Source organism: Argentina silus (genome assembly GCF_951799395.1).
Source record: "Argentina silus genome assembly, chromosome: 1".
Lineage (NCBI taxonomy): Eukaryota > Metazoa > Chordata > Actinopteri > Argentiniformes > Argentinidae > Argentina > Argentina silus.
The window spans coordinates 15,130,388-15,144,798 of NC_139655.1; the positions used below are offsets into that span (position 1 = coordinate 15,130,388).

The following is a 14,411-nucleotide window of genomic DNA, read 5'->3' on the forward strand; positions in this document are numbered from 1 at the left end:
TCACAGTCAGATGTTTTCAATAGATTCAGAGTATGATGCAATTTCTATGAGACATTCTAGATGGGGTTATGAGTTGTCTTTTGCATTGTGTTTAATATATGAATCATACCTATTTCACCCAAACCACCTTTAATTCAGAACCATTTCCCACCTCCCATAATTATCACCTCTTCCATTCTCCCTTACCTTGTTAGGGATAAACCATGGCCCAGTGATTGCGGGGGTGATTGGAGCTCACAAACCCCAGTACGACATCTGGGGGAACTCAGTGAATGTGGCCAGCAGGATGGACAGCACGGGAGTACTGGACAAGATCCAGGTCAGAGGGACAGATGGGGGGATAGAGAGGACATAAGGAGAATTGGAATAGGTGGAATAGATAGATGGATAGATATCTGTATTGCATGTCTCTCTTCTGCCCCCTACAGGTGACGGAGGAGACGGCTCAGGTGGTCCAGACACTGGGGTACAGTGTGACCCTGAGAGGAGTGGTCACTGTCAAGGGCAAAGGAGAACTGACCACCTACTTCATCAACACTGAACAATCATATCCTTAGTTCTGACCTCTCCAGCCAATCACCATCACTTATCAACATCAACAACACTGACCAATTACAACTGACTCAGTTGATGAGGAATGAATCAGTGTCGTGATGCCGCACTGTTTGTTTTTTGTTTGTCCATCTATGACAACAGACTTTCTTCCCCTGCTCTGCTCTCACACTCACGCACACACACACACACACACACACACACACACACACACACACACACACACACACACACACACACACACACACACACACACACACACACACACACACCACACACACACACACACACACACACATTTGAGAGAAGCTCAGGGAATCAGCCACTGTGCAATCCCCCTGGAGCCACTTTGGCCTACAGGAGCTGTTTCTGTCTTTTGGAGAAGATATTAAACTAAGTCCAGACTGATACCATAAACAAACAAACAAAAAACTAAACAAAAAACAATCTGTTGCAATATTCCACTCTGCTGGATGTAAGATGATGTGTTGTGAAACACCTTGGAGGATCATGGAGGATCATGGAGGATCATGGAGGATCATGGAACTCAGATATACAGGATCATAAGCTCTTCTTAGTCTTTTACTCTTTGATAACAGAAATTTCAATGATATGCACTATGCAGAATATGCACATAACCTCTTAGGGCTTCACAATGATAGGAAACAGTCGGAATGTGTTGTTCATAAAAAAGCATTGAGATACACAGAGATGTGCATGAGAGGAAGTTGCAGGGTATGATAATGAAATACACAATTGTGTCCTCTTGAATAGTTTAAATAAAGGGATGTTTGAGGTGCTATAAGAAAGGGCTGTCACTATACCAGGGGAGGCTAGTGGAGGTAGACAGACTCACGTGACACCATTTCTGATTCCATTCCATGCATTACAATGAGCCCGTCCTCAGATTTCTACCTCCACCAGCCTCCCCTGCATTACAATAAGTGAGGAGGCTCTTACCCATAGAAATAGTTTGTATTTTAGAAATAAATAATACTATAATCAATTCTATGCATATGTTTTAGAAAAAACAATATAATTAATTTGTATCTCTTTGTTATTGCCACTATTACTGCCAGAGAGATTGATTTACACATAAGAGGTATGATCGATATAAGAGCCTATAGCCCTGTATGAATAACTCCCACTGTTGTGCCATGTAATGCAATACTGTATAATGTGTAATAATATATTTTCATATGTATATGTAGGCCTATGCTTATGTTATTTTGTTTTAAAGAAATTAATATATGTTTTTCTATTCTGATTCTGAATACTTTGTGGAGGCTACACATACACATCAAATGTTGTGTGAGGTTATAGCAACTGCTTCTGATAACCTTTGATGAATTAGGGCATTGAATATTTGCTGGAGCACATAAAGGGCCGGTTTCACAGAGAAGGCTTAAGCCTAGTCCTAGACTAAAATGCATCCTCAGTGGCAATTTGCCATTAAAAGTGTGAATTAGTCCAGGACTAGGCTTAAGCCTTGTCTGTGAAACCGGCCCATTATGTTTAATGAAGAAATAACTATAATAACCCACAGGACATGTGAATGTAAAAATTAATTTCAGGCTGAAGTTCAAAATCATGAGAATTCTTTATTAAACATTCTTTGAAGCGATGATTCACTTACAAACTACGATGAATACAATACATTTGTGACTATTTAAAAGCGTTCAGCAACCGTCACTGCTGTCATTTCAGTTTCCTACACGTACGATGGACGGTGGAATTTCCCCCCTTTGAAGCCACACCTACAAATCACTATGACTGGCCAACAAAATCTCCCTTTTCAACTTTTCTCGCTCATTATTGGTCTTCATCATTGTCTGTTTCCTCGCTTCCTGTTTTGGGGCGTGGGCTTATCATTTCGGTGTAGCGTTGGGCAAATATTGACTGATCTCAAAGTTCATAAAGTTGGTAAGTATTTATATTAATGACTCCCAAATAATATGCAGTTATATTCGTGTTGATGGTGTTTTAAACTGAGAGTGGCATCCATTTTGTTTTGTCACGTTTTCTGTACTTTATGACTCACTTTGTCGATGCGTAAGAATCGTCAGGTAGGCAAGTGCGTGATCTACGGAAATGGTCATGGTTAGAATGTGTCATGAGCTACTAGGCCCACTGCCTTGGAACTTCTCTTGGATTTGCCTTTGCACCTGTTGAACCTCGCTACTTTATTACTAAAAGACTATGCTTATGAGTTGAATTCACCTGCTCGTTCCTATTCATCACGTAGGTGAGTCTGATGGACAGATGGGTGCCCTTTCAACAAGAGGCAGCACCTTATAAGGATTAAGGAGTTAGACACACACACACACACACACACACACACACACACACACACACACACACACACACACACACAATGTCTGGAGCCCAAGAACACAGGAGGCGGCGACCCCAGAAGATGTATTTGATAGCATCTGACCTGAAGGTTCAGGACCATTTGGAGGGTCCCATCCGGTTACTGCAGGGTAACATCTGTCAGGAGCAAGATGGGGGAAGGGGAAGGGGAGACCACCTGTGGGTGAAGGTAAGATGGGGATTTCAAACCCCTCCATTCATACTCCCGTACTCTCTCTCTCCTCTACTCCAATATCTCATGCCCTCCTATTTACACATTTCTCAATCCTCTCTTCAATATACTCTTTCCTATTCTCTCACATTTCAATAATCTCTCCTTCTGTCCCTCCCTCTCTCCATATCTCTCTCTCTCTCTATCCCCTCAGGTATTAGATTATGGTATTATGGTAAAGATTGACAAGCAGTTTCTAATTGAGGTGCCCAGCGATCTGAGTGGCCTATTGGAGCCTGTATCTGAACCGGAGTCCCGCATTAAGATGCTTGGCAATCCCAAGCAGCTTCACCGATTGGCTGGTTTGCCTCTGGGCACGCCCCTGTGGGTCCAGCTAGGCCAACCAGGGGAGATGGCTGAGGCGGAGTTGAGGTACCGTGGACCACTGACCAGAGGAAGCAGTGCTGTGTTATTTGGGGTCCAGCTGAAGGTAACCATTGTATTTGTAGTCCTATATAATCACTTGTATTTGTAGTCATTTACAAGTTATGTATGGCTGAATCCTAACTTCCATGCAAGGGCTGCAACTAATGATTATTTTGTCATTGATTAATCTGTAGATTATTTTATCGATTAATTGTTTCGTTTAATTAATTAATTTACATAAAAAACATGCTTTTGAATGCAGTGATATTGTTATATACCTTTTCCAAATGTATTAAAGTGTGGGTAGTTATAATGCAATTATTAGTGGTCACATACTTTATTTTACATAGAAATTGTACCTATTGATAACATGACAGTTTATCAAGACACAATCATTTGATTTTTGCCTGTAAATGCTGTGGAGTGTGGATGTGTACAGGTAAGGGTCAGTACATGCAATTATCCTTGTTTTTCTTCTTTTCATCAATTTGTTTCATTGTACTTTATAGTCTTATAAGAATAGAACACCCATCAGTTGGCAATTTTTGCATTTTTTGATATGACAAAAAATTTATCATGACATGAATTTTATCTTCGCTCAGCCAAATGCTTAAAGAATCAAATTGATCATCAGTTGGAGTTGCTGCTCTTTTTGATGAAAAACGCAGATTGCAGATTACTTGAGGATGCATGTAGGATGAATTTTTATTCGATGAATAATACAGTGTTGAATTGGAGGACGGGGGGTGGGAGACAGTGATGAAAGACGGGCCAGAACCAGTGATATGTCGTAGCAATTCATAAAATAAAAAATAAAAATATATATTATTATAATTATTATTAATTATAATAAATACTCATAGATCATAATTATGCAAACCGATGAATTAACATAATTTAAATAATCAACTAAGTCTCTCTCTCTCTCTCTCTCTCAGGGCTCAGGGATGGGGAGAGGCACCAGTAACGGCTCCTACAAAGGCCACCAGCTCTTCATCTGCCCCGAGGCGTGCGCCCTCTTCCTCCCAGCTAATCATATCACACTTCCACGCTTGTCCCGTGTCCACACCGACCATAATGACAGAGACCGAGACCGTGAAAGGGACCAGTTCAACAACAGTCACCATAACAACCAACACCACCATCAAAACCGCAACCACAACCACAGCCAGCCGCCCAGTCATTTGCTCCCTCGCACGGCAGAATCTGTGCCTACGACCGCCCCTGTAACCGTCCGAGGCCCCACGTCCCCTCCACCCCTCCAGGTGGGCCAGAGGGTCTGCTTCCCCCTAGACGACACTATCCATGGTGGAGAGGTGCGCTACTGTGGGCCCCTGCCTGGCCGGGCCTCCTCTGGGATGTACGTGGGAATCCTGCTGGTCAGTATGTGGTGCTGGAGCTTGTTGCTTGTGTGAATAACACCCCTAGTTAATGTGTTATATGTAGACACCTGGAATAAGGTGCAAATGATGTTACAATTCATTTTACATGTTTGTTTGCATAATGTGCGTAGTATATGATCTGGGTGGAAGCATGTTTGTAAGTGTTTGTGTGTGTGTGTGTGTGTGTGTCTGTGTGTGTGTGTGTGTGTGTGTGTGTGTGTGTGTGTGTTAATGTACAGGATAGTGCGGTGGGTAACTGGGATGGTTCCTATAAAGGCGAGAAGCTGTGCTCTATCCCCTCTCCCCTATATGGACACATGCTACCTATCTCCAAGGTGTCTCCAGGTAGGACACACTCATAGCTGTTGTTGCATTAGACCCAGTTAAGTTTTACCATGTGCAGTTGAGGGTTAGATGAAGGTGTGATATGTTGACAGTGTGCTCCAGTTCTGTCCTTTTCTAAGATGTGTACAGTATGAAAGGAAAGAAAAACTAAGAGGCCAGGCAGATTAATATGACTACTTCCTCCCTGAATATTCAATATTGATGGAGTAATGACTTATTTGTAACCCATTTTGTCCTTTCATTCCCTCCTCCTGGTCCTTGCTTGATGTTCATGGCCCTCTTGCTCTCCCCCCGCTACCCACAGAACCAAAGTCCCGCCGCCACCCTCCACCCCTCCTCAACCTCAAACAGGCCCTAAAACCCACACAGCCACCCGCTCCTAAAACTCCCCCCATAAGCCAACCTAGCTCCGCCCCCAAGTTAGCTCTGATGCCCCCTCAGCTCCTCTCTGCCAAACTGGCCCTGAAACCTCCGCCCCCACCCCTCCCCAAACCTACACACAAACCCCTGCCACCAACCCCTCCCACCAACAAACCCCAAGCCCTGCCCTCTGCAACAGTCATGGACCAACCACAACCCTCGAACGGTGCGCCTGCCCCTCCCTCCCCATTGAAATCTCTGGATCGAGGTGATGATGCTGAGGAGAATGGGGACGCAGGATTGGAGTTTGAGTTGGAGGTGGGGTCAATGGTGGAGGTAAACGACCCGCCCCTTTTTGGAGTGATTCGCTGGATTGGGAGGATCAGTGGTGTCCCGGAGCTGGTGGCGGGAATCGAGCTGGTACGCTAACTCTGTCACTGCTCATCAGTCTCATGGTGTCAGTGCATCTCTGTGTTTAGTTGTTTGTCTGTAGCTGTCTGTATACCACCTAATTACTCGAGAGTAAATAAACCTTGTACATTTGAGAAAATTGAAATCGATGAAGCTAGAACCAATTATGCTTAATTCTTGTCTCTCTTGTCTCTGAGACGATCTAATGGACGATCTAATGGATGATCATTGACATCTGAGGTGTTTTTGTTACAGAGACAAATGTAGACACAGTTCCTCTGTAGCTTGGCTGTCTCTATAACCTTTAACATACCTGTCTCTCTTTCAGGACCAGGAGTTGACTGCTGTCTCTATGACCTTTAACCTTACTTGTATAATGTCACCTGTCTCTCTTTCAGGACCAGGAGTTGACTGCTGGCACAGATGGCAGCTACCTTGGTGAACGACGTTTCCGTTGCCCTGCCAACAAGGGGCTGTTTGTCAAACTCCGCAACTGTAGGCGGGACTCCAGATTCCCCGCCCCCGAGACACCTGTCAACCAGGTGGAGCGGTGCAACTCAATTGGTGTGTGTGTGTCTGTGTGTAGATCTGTGTATTTTGTCTCCCTGTATATACAGCCTTGCACATTTCTAGAGTATGTATTTAGTATTTATGTCACATGCATTGTGTGTGTGCGGATGTGCATGAAAATGTATACATTTGCCTCCACACACACCCTCTAATCCTCCCCCCTCTCCTCACTAGCGTTTGCAGAGTGGGGCAGTGAGCGTGTGGAGGAGCACACCCCCCCAGTGGAGGGGGACAAGGCCAGGGAGATGTACCAGGGCTGGAAGAGGGGCATCCAGGGACACCTCAACTCCTGCTACCTGGACGCATCGCTCTTCAGGTGGGACGCCTCTGGCTGCTCTCGCCCTCTCACTCCTGGTGCCTTTTATGGCACATTCAAAAATAATAAATGGTTAGATAATGCATCCGCATTTTCACCAGGGAGAATTATGATATGAAAAGTTGAGGAATGTATTTTTCTCGCTCCCGGTGACCTTGCATGCTGTACAGACAGACAACACAGTTTGTGGGAGAATATGTTGGGGATCGGTTTTTGAGTTGTAGGTGGTTGCATATCTAACGAAAAGGAGTACTTGGCTCAATGTGTCAATGTGTCAATTTCAATGCCTGTCTCCCTCTCCTTCCTTTCTCTCTCCTCTCCCCCCCTCTCTCTCCCCCTCTCCCCTCCTCTTCTCTCCATTCTCTCTCTCCCCCATCCCCTCCCCCCTTCCTCTCTCTCTCAGTCTGTTTTCATGTTGTAGTTCAGTAGACTGGGTGTTGCTGTGGCCCTCGGAGCCCCAGGACGGCCCCCATTGTTGTCAGGCTCAAGACCTGCTTCGCTGTGAGATAGTCAACCCCCTCCGCAGGTGTGTGTGTGTGTGTGTGTGTGTGTGTGTGTGTGTGTGTTTTACACCCACTGTATACTTTCAGGTGTACAGTAGCAACACTTATGGTAAATGTAACATTCAGTTTGTTTTCATGTTTAACCTTTTCTTTTTGAATGTTCATGTATATTCTGTAGGTTTGGTTATGTGTGTGCCAGTAAGACTATGGCTCTGAGGCGGCTGCTGGAGGCTGAGAGCAGCGACAAAGGCTTCACTAACCAGGAGAAAGGTGTGTGTGTGTGTGTGTGTGTGTGTCAGTGGGTGTCAGTGTGTCTCTGTTGTTAAAGCAGTTTTTATCATGTGGTGAGACTGTTATTAAAAAGGCAGACGTATTGTTGTGTTGTTGTTGTCAGATCCAGAGGAGTTCCTCAACAAGCTTTTTCAGCTACTCCGGGTTGAGCCTCTCCTGAAAATAAGGTAAACACATATTGTCATCTCTTTTCCCTCATTCATTCTCTCTCTCCCTCCTCCCTTCTCTCTCTTACTCACATACACAGATGCAAGGACACATACACATATGCACACACACACACACATGCACGCTCACACACACACACACACACATGCACACACACACACACACACCGACCCACTCTCTCTGTAACACGTCCTCCTTCTCCCTCCCTCTACATCAGATCGATGAGCCAGCAGCCTCAGGAGTGTCACTTGTACCAGCTCTTCCCTCCCTCTCTCCCCCTCTCTCCCTCCTCCCCTGTTCCTCTCTCCCCATCCCTCTCTCCCCTCTCCCCTGTTCCTCTCTCCCCATCCCTCTCTCCCATCTCTCTCTCCTCCCCAGCGCTCATGAGGGTAGCGAGTGTACAGGCCCTGCTGGAGACCTCCTTTCTCCATGCTGGACTGAAGTTTGCAGAGGTAACAGCCACCTTAACACTGATGTTGTCTGGCTTAATTTGGATTGACTGCTTGTTGTACAGCATGTTGTACCCTAGGTAAATTAATATCAGTTAATTTCATTGCTCTTATGATGAAAACAATTCCAATGTAGACAAATTCTTATTTAATTCATGTTTAGTCTTTCACAGATGTAAAAAATGTCAATGGTTTCCATTTTCAACCGGAATAAAACATTTGAACACACACAGTTCCAGTTCAGAACAAAACATACTTCTTCTGATTTAACAGTTTCAACCTATGATTTTTAAACAATAGTTTCTATAGTAAGAATAAGGTGGTGGAGGGCTGACCATTATCCATATTCATACTGTTACATGGCTAGAATTCAAGAAATGTGAGACAGAGCAGACTCAAAGAGTGAAGACGGCACTGACTGAACAGAGCGCATTTGCACTTAGGCAATTCAGTTCATCTAATTAATGAAATAATTATACATTTTACTGATCAATGTCACGACCCAACATTTACGGGTCCGTGACACAATTTGGATCGGGATCCATACTTTAAGAAGCGCTGACCTAGGGGATAATAAAGATGCTCACACTTAACTGTGTGTGTGATGTATATGGTGCCCCCTCCCCAGGCCCCCTCCTGCCTCCCCCTCCTCATGCCCAGGTTTGGGAAAGACTTCAAGATGTTTGACGCCATCTTGCCCTCCCTCACAATCGACATCACAGACCTGCTGGATGACAGTAAGACCTCTGGGACATTATTCATGGTGCCATGCATTGAACCCTAATAATGCCATATCTCACTATGTCTGTTTCTGTCTCTGCCCCCCCTCCCCCCCTTAGCTCTGAGACAGTGTAGTATTTGCCAAGCGGTGGCTGAATGGGAGTGTCTACAGTGTTATGAAGACCTAGACATCACACCTGGCCGACTCAAACAATACTGCCACACCTGCAACACTCAGGTATCCTTCTCTCCCCATGGACAACTTTATCAATCAATCAAACAAACTTTATTTATATAGCGTTTATTTATAATACATATATGTTTATGTACTTAACTTATATATATGTATGTATTTAAAAATGTTTTTATATATTATATTATAGAGATGCAGTTCAATGGGCTTGACAGTTAACACGTTAATAAAACAGTATTGATATAAAACAGGCGTAATACTGCACAATATACATCAACAATGAATACATAGAAACCTTCTCAGGCTGTTTATATCACGTAGTACCATGCAGACAGTGCTGTCTTCATCTCTTCTCATCCCATTCATCTCACTTCTCTGTTTATCTCTGTCTGGATATTTATCTCCCTCTATCCCTCCCTTCCTCTCTCTCTCTCCAACCCTCTATTCCTCTCTCCCTTACTCCAACCCTCCCTCCCTCTGTCCTTTCATCCCTCTCCACCAGGTGCACACCCACAGGAAGAGGCTGTCTCACAGCCCAGGTCAGGTGAGTGTACCTGGGGGCCCGTGGACCGGCCCGCTGCACGGCACTCGTCAGCATTTGGCCCTCTTCGCAGTGACCTGCATCGAGACCAGCCACTATGTGAGCTTCGTCAAGCACGGGCCTCGCCCCACCGACTGGCTGTTCTTTGACAGTATGGCTGACAGGGAAGGTGAGAAATTGACTCTTATTTTGATGTTTTGTAGCTGAAAGCAATGTAGAGTGTCTTCCATGTGATCGAGTACAAAGTATTTCATTTTTTACTCTTCTCTAGCCATTTCTATAATTTTGTTTTATTTTGTTTCTATACCATCCAGTTTGCCACAACATTGACATCCTATAATATTTGCTGTGTACTGTCTTTTGGTACAGGTGGGGAGAATGGCTTCAATATCCCCCAGGTGAGGGCGTGTCCAGAGGTGGGGCGCTACTTGAGCCTATCGGAGGAGGAACTGAGTAGGGTGGACCCCGCCTCCTTAAGGGAGCCTGCACGGCGTCTGCTGTGTGACGCCTACATGTGTCTCTACCACAGCCCTGCACTGAGCCTGTACAAGTGACACACACACAACAAATACACTTATGTATGTTTCTAGTGAATGACAAATAACTATAACCACTGCCGAAATGACACAAACATTCTCATAAAACCTTTTTGCACTCTTTTGTTTACTTTTCATCCTTTTGTATCCTTGTACATGAGAATTTCACAATTGTGCTGTTGGCTACAATGAATTTGCATAAAATGTTTTTCATATGAAGAGTTGTTAATACATTTTATATTCACCCAAGTTGTTGATACTTGTGCTATATGGTTTATTTTATTAAATTAATATTTACAGAATATTGGAACATGGAATATTAAACAGATTATAATGAAATATATGAAATTTGGCAATTTTTGTTGTGATGTTATTTTGCCATGGAAAAGCCAGGTCACTTGCACCCCAGTAGAGGTGGAGGGCAACACACACTACTACAACAGCAGGAAATGCAAACGTCATCATTGTGCGCCTGACCGTCTCATGTCGTCGATGCAAGCTGTGTGAAGCTACTTTTTGTGATTCATTTCAGGATTATCCCGTTATTGATTACAAATCCTTATAATAATAACATTAAACGGATCTTAACATTATTCGGATCGTTTCTATAAGGTAAGGACTAATGCGTATCATATCTTCATCCTCAAATGTTGCCTAAACCTCAGCTAGACTGGAGGCATTGTATGCTAGACAGCTGATTAGCTTGTTAGCAATTATCTCAACCAACCTCCATGTTTTTACACAGTCTGTGACCTGAAGTATATTGGTAGTTACAGTAGTTAAGCATCTTTTTCTGCAGGGGAATAGTCAGAGTAGGTCTAGTGCTTGATGAAGCTTCCAATAAAACCAGCTAATTATGCTAGCCAGCTAAACTGAATCTAACAGAATCTCTGCTGTCAGTGTTTCATTTGGAGCCTGACACTTAAACTGTCAAACTCTGTGTAGTAGGGTATACTAAAGTGTTTGTCTTGGTTGTCAATGTCATCGCTTGCAACTGACGGCAGCTAGCTACTCTTGTTTCTGTCACTTTGCAGCATCTGTGAAATCTTTGTGGTTGATTCGCTGCGTGCAAGGTTGCCATGGCGTCTCCTGGGGGACAAGGTGGAGGGGCACTGTCCACGAGAGGGGGAGGTGGAGCCAGGAGAATGAAATGGGCTCTGGAGCTGAGCTTGGGCAATACCAGGTGAGGGGAAAGCCTAAGTTGACCAGACTATGTCACAGTGTCTACCATGATGCCAAGAGGACATCCTCAAGGTCCAAGGGCTTCCTAATCACAAGAGTGTGTTTCTAAATCACCTCAGCTAGACATAGAGGGTGGTATATTGTCATACAGGCTGATGCTTGATAGAGTGCCCCACAATCAATCACATTTATTTGCATAGCGCATTTAACAAAACAATTCTGTCACAAAGCGCAAGTAAATAATTGGTCTACCTGTGCTGTCCTTGTCTACTAGGGGCCGTGGTGACAGACAGGGAGGGCAGGGAGATGTAGTGTATCCCATCGGATACTCAGACAAACCTGTCCCTGACACCAGCGTCCAGGAAACAGACAGAAACCTGGTGGAGAAGGTAAGACTGTGTGCGTGTGTGTGTGCGTGTGCGCGCATTAACTGATGAGAAGAAAACATGTATTTACATTTGAAATATTATGATTATATTGTGAAGCTGATGGCCAATACTTCCTTCTTCTGTCTCTCTCTCTCACTTCCTCCTCTCTCTCTCTCCCTCTCTCCCTCCCTCTTCCCTCTACCCCTCCCTCCTCTCCTCTCTCCCCCTCCTCCTCTAACAGCGGTGCTGGGACGTGGCCCTGGGTCCTCTGAAACAGATCCCCATGAACCTGTTCATCATGTACATGTCTGGCAACACCATCTCCATCTTCCCCATCATGATGGTGGCCATGATGGCCTGGAGGCCTATACAAGCACTCATGTCCATGTCTGCCAGTGAGTAGCCTTGCCTTGTCCACTGATATACTAGTGTCCATTGTCCACTAAACACTTATTAAACACTTTCCTGTAGTAAGTAACATGAATAGACTTGAGTGGTTTCTACAGATGTTATTGTTTTCTTTTAAAGTGGAATTTGACACTGTAATCCAGTGGTTTTGTTGTTTTAATTAGTCTATTAAATTAGTCTATTTTCACAAAAAATACAGTTTCATAACTATCTCAGAGTCAAGATAGCTCATTAACCACATTGATAACCACGCTTTGTGGTTGAAAAAGTAGGTTGCAACTATCAAGTATTTTGGTAATCAAGTATTCTGTTGAATTATTCTGACAAATAATGGAGGAATCGGATTGAAACAAAACTGAAAACTGAACATTTGAAAAAAAAAACTGGGTTTTTTTCAAATGTTTTATTGCAGAAAGAAATATAAATGAGGTTGGCTATAGCTTTTGCAGCCTAGAACCATTGACTTATGTCTATGATTAGAATCAGCACATTTTTCTTTCCTGTTTTTCAATATAAAAATAAACTTTGCCAGTTTACAAAAAATATAAACAAGTGTATAAAACATACCAGCAAAACAAGCAGACAATTCTAATTGAGGATTTTTTGTAATCAAATTATTTGATGAATCAGTTCAGGCCTACATGTAATTATGAGTCTATAACCACCACTCACTGCTTTCTATCTTCAGCATTCAAGCTGTTGGAGAGCTCTAGCCAGCAGTGGCTCCAGGGGCTGGTGTACCTTGTTGGGAACCTGCTGGGCTCAGCATTGGCCATCTACAAGTGTCAGTCAATGGGGCTTCTCCCAACACACTCGTCGGATTGGCTGGCCTTCATAGAACCACCTCAGGTGAAACTTGATGGTTATTCATTGACATTTTGTTTTATTTTTTATTCTGCTTGTAAAATGTTGTGAAAGGATGCACTTGATTGAACATGTGTATTTTATTGTCTTCCCTACAGAGGATGGAGATCATGGGTGGAGGGATGGTGTTGTGAAGAGGACAGAACACGCACGCACACACACACACACACACACACACACACACACACACACACATATATATATATATATATATATATATATATATAAAACGTTGCCCTTTCAGTCGCACACACTGAAAGTGCTAATATGTTCCATTAACTATTATTAATTGGGAAGTTTAGTTTTACTTGGGTCAAATCTCCTCTATGACTTTTCCATTCTGCAGCTTATCTTCGTTTTGTTTTTGGAGCCCTGGAGCTATTTATGTCTACATTTTGTTGTTTGTTTAATTTATGAGATTTCACAATCATTTTCACAAGGGATCAAATTGGAGACATGATTGGGGACAAGTGAATCAGAACCCCTCAAACAATGGAGTATTGTGTTGACAGAACAGAAAGGGCCCTTTATCATACTAACTCCAACTTACATAAGGTTGAATTAAGATTTTGTAATTTCCTTCATTCATTTGTCAAATAAAAATGTGAAAACAAATGTATGATTTATTTGTGTATGTATCCTCCTGATATGACAATCATTTTCTGAATGAAATAACCTGTTTGTTTAGTACAAAATGTGACTTGTGTGAGTTTACTGAGACACACGAGATAAGATACCTTTGGCTGTCTTGAGTAGTAAATCCAATGACTTGGTATGGGCATGTAGATCAGACAGTGAATAAGTTGTTGCTATAAGTTTAAGAGCGCTGCCACTTCCTTGTATCAAAGTGTCATCTATACTTGTAGGCTACTTGTATATTACACCAAAGAGTGACACATTCATCAATTCTCAGCTTTTTTTGGCACGGGGCGTGTCAGATCCTACACAGATAGCGCGACTCCGTCCACAGGCGAAGCGAGAGTCGCGCGAGAATGACAACACCTGACGTAAAATAATCGGCACTCCCCCATATAAAAGACGATTGTACCACGCTTGAAAACGCCTTGGAAACCCTATTGGAAACCGCACTTCCGTACCCCAGTAGAGAGGTCTGGACAACGTGTTGTACAGTCTTATTGCGGTAGGCAGAAAAAAATCTCCTATAGTGCTCCTTAGTGCAACGTGGTTGTAATAATCTGTTGCTAAAGGAGCTTCTCTGCTCTGCCACGGTGTCATGTAGGGGATAGGAGGGATTGTCCATGATGGCCAGGAGTTTGGTCCTCATCCTCCTATTGGCCACCT

General features: G+C 43.5%; 3 protein-coding genes across 6 annotated transcripts in view; all 3 read left to right on the forward strand.

The window, feature by feature from the left end:
- The window catches only part of LOC310814133 (adenylate cyclase type 2), a 14,239-nt gene extending 12,420 nt beyond the window's left edge, over nt 1-1,819 (forward strand). The window contains exons 25-26 of the mRNA XM_083683431.1: nt 195-319; nt 429-1,819. Of these exons, the coding sequence (XP_083539557.1) occupies nt 195-319; nt 429-557 (254 nt within the window). The 3' untranslated portion in view covers nt 558-1,819. The remainder of the gene's footprint in view (nt 1-194; nt 320-428) is intronic.
- Nucleotides 1,820-2,409: 590 nt separating this feature from the next.
- Nucleotides 2,410-10,615, forward strand: cyld3 (cylindromatosis (turban tumor syndrome) 3). 3 transcript variants are annotated; one of them, XM_083675576.1, is made up of 17 exons: nt 2,410-2,475; nt 2,798-3,094; nt 3,291-3,566; nt 4,441-4,881; nt 5,124-5,229; nt 5,534-6,009; nt 6,399-6,564; nt 6,745-6,886; nt 7,290-7,412; nt 7,568-7,659; nt 7,784-7,847; nt 8,066-8,137; nt 8,174-8,300; nt 8,926-9,034; nt 9,137-9,255; nt 9,713-9,920; nt 10,121-10,615. In XM_083675576.1, the coding sequence occupies exons 2-17, from the start codon at nt 2,927-2,929 to the stop codon at nt 10,303-10,305; spliced, it is 2,874 nt and encodes a 957-aa protein (XP_083531702.1). In that variant the 5' UTR covers nt 2,410-2,475; nt 2,798-2,926; the 3' UTR covers nt 10,306-10,615. The 3 variants fall into 3 exon arrangements, with proteins under 3 accessions (XP_083531702.1, XP_083531700.1, XP_083531701.1); XM_083675574.1 differs by having other exon boundaries at nt 8,066-8,300; XM_083675575.1 differs by having other exon boundaries at nt 2,414-2,475; nt 2,815-3,094; nt 8,066-8,300.
- A 144-nt stretch (nt 10,616-10,759) lies between these two features.
- Nucleotides 10,760-13,718, forward strand: emc4 (ER membrane protein complex subunit 4). 2 transcript variants are annotated; one of them, XM_083669635.1, is made up of 6 exons: nt 10,760-10,899; nt 11,322-11,470; nt 11,744-11,858; nt 12,079-12,232; nt 12,934-13,094; nt 13,208-13,718. In XM_083669635.1, exons 2-6 carry the CDS (start codon nt 11,367-11,369, stop codon nt 13,241-13,243), a joined length of 570 nt encoding a protein of 189 aa, XP_083525761.1. In that variant the 5' UTR covers nt 10,760-10,899; nt 11,322-11,366; the 3' UTR covers nt 13,244-13,718. The 2 variants fall into 2 exon arrangements, with proteins under 2 accessions (XP_083525761.1, XP_083525762.1); XM_083669636.1 differs by having other exon boundaries at nt 10,770-10,899; nt 11,361-11,470.
- Nucleotides 13,719-14,411: the final 693 nt, after the last annotated feature.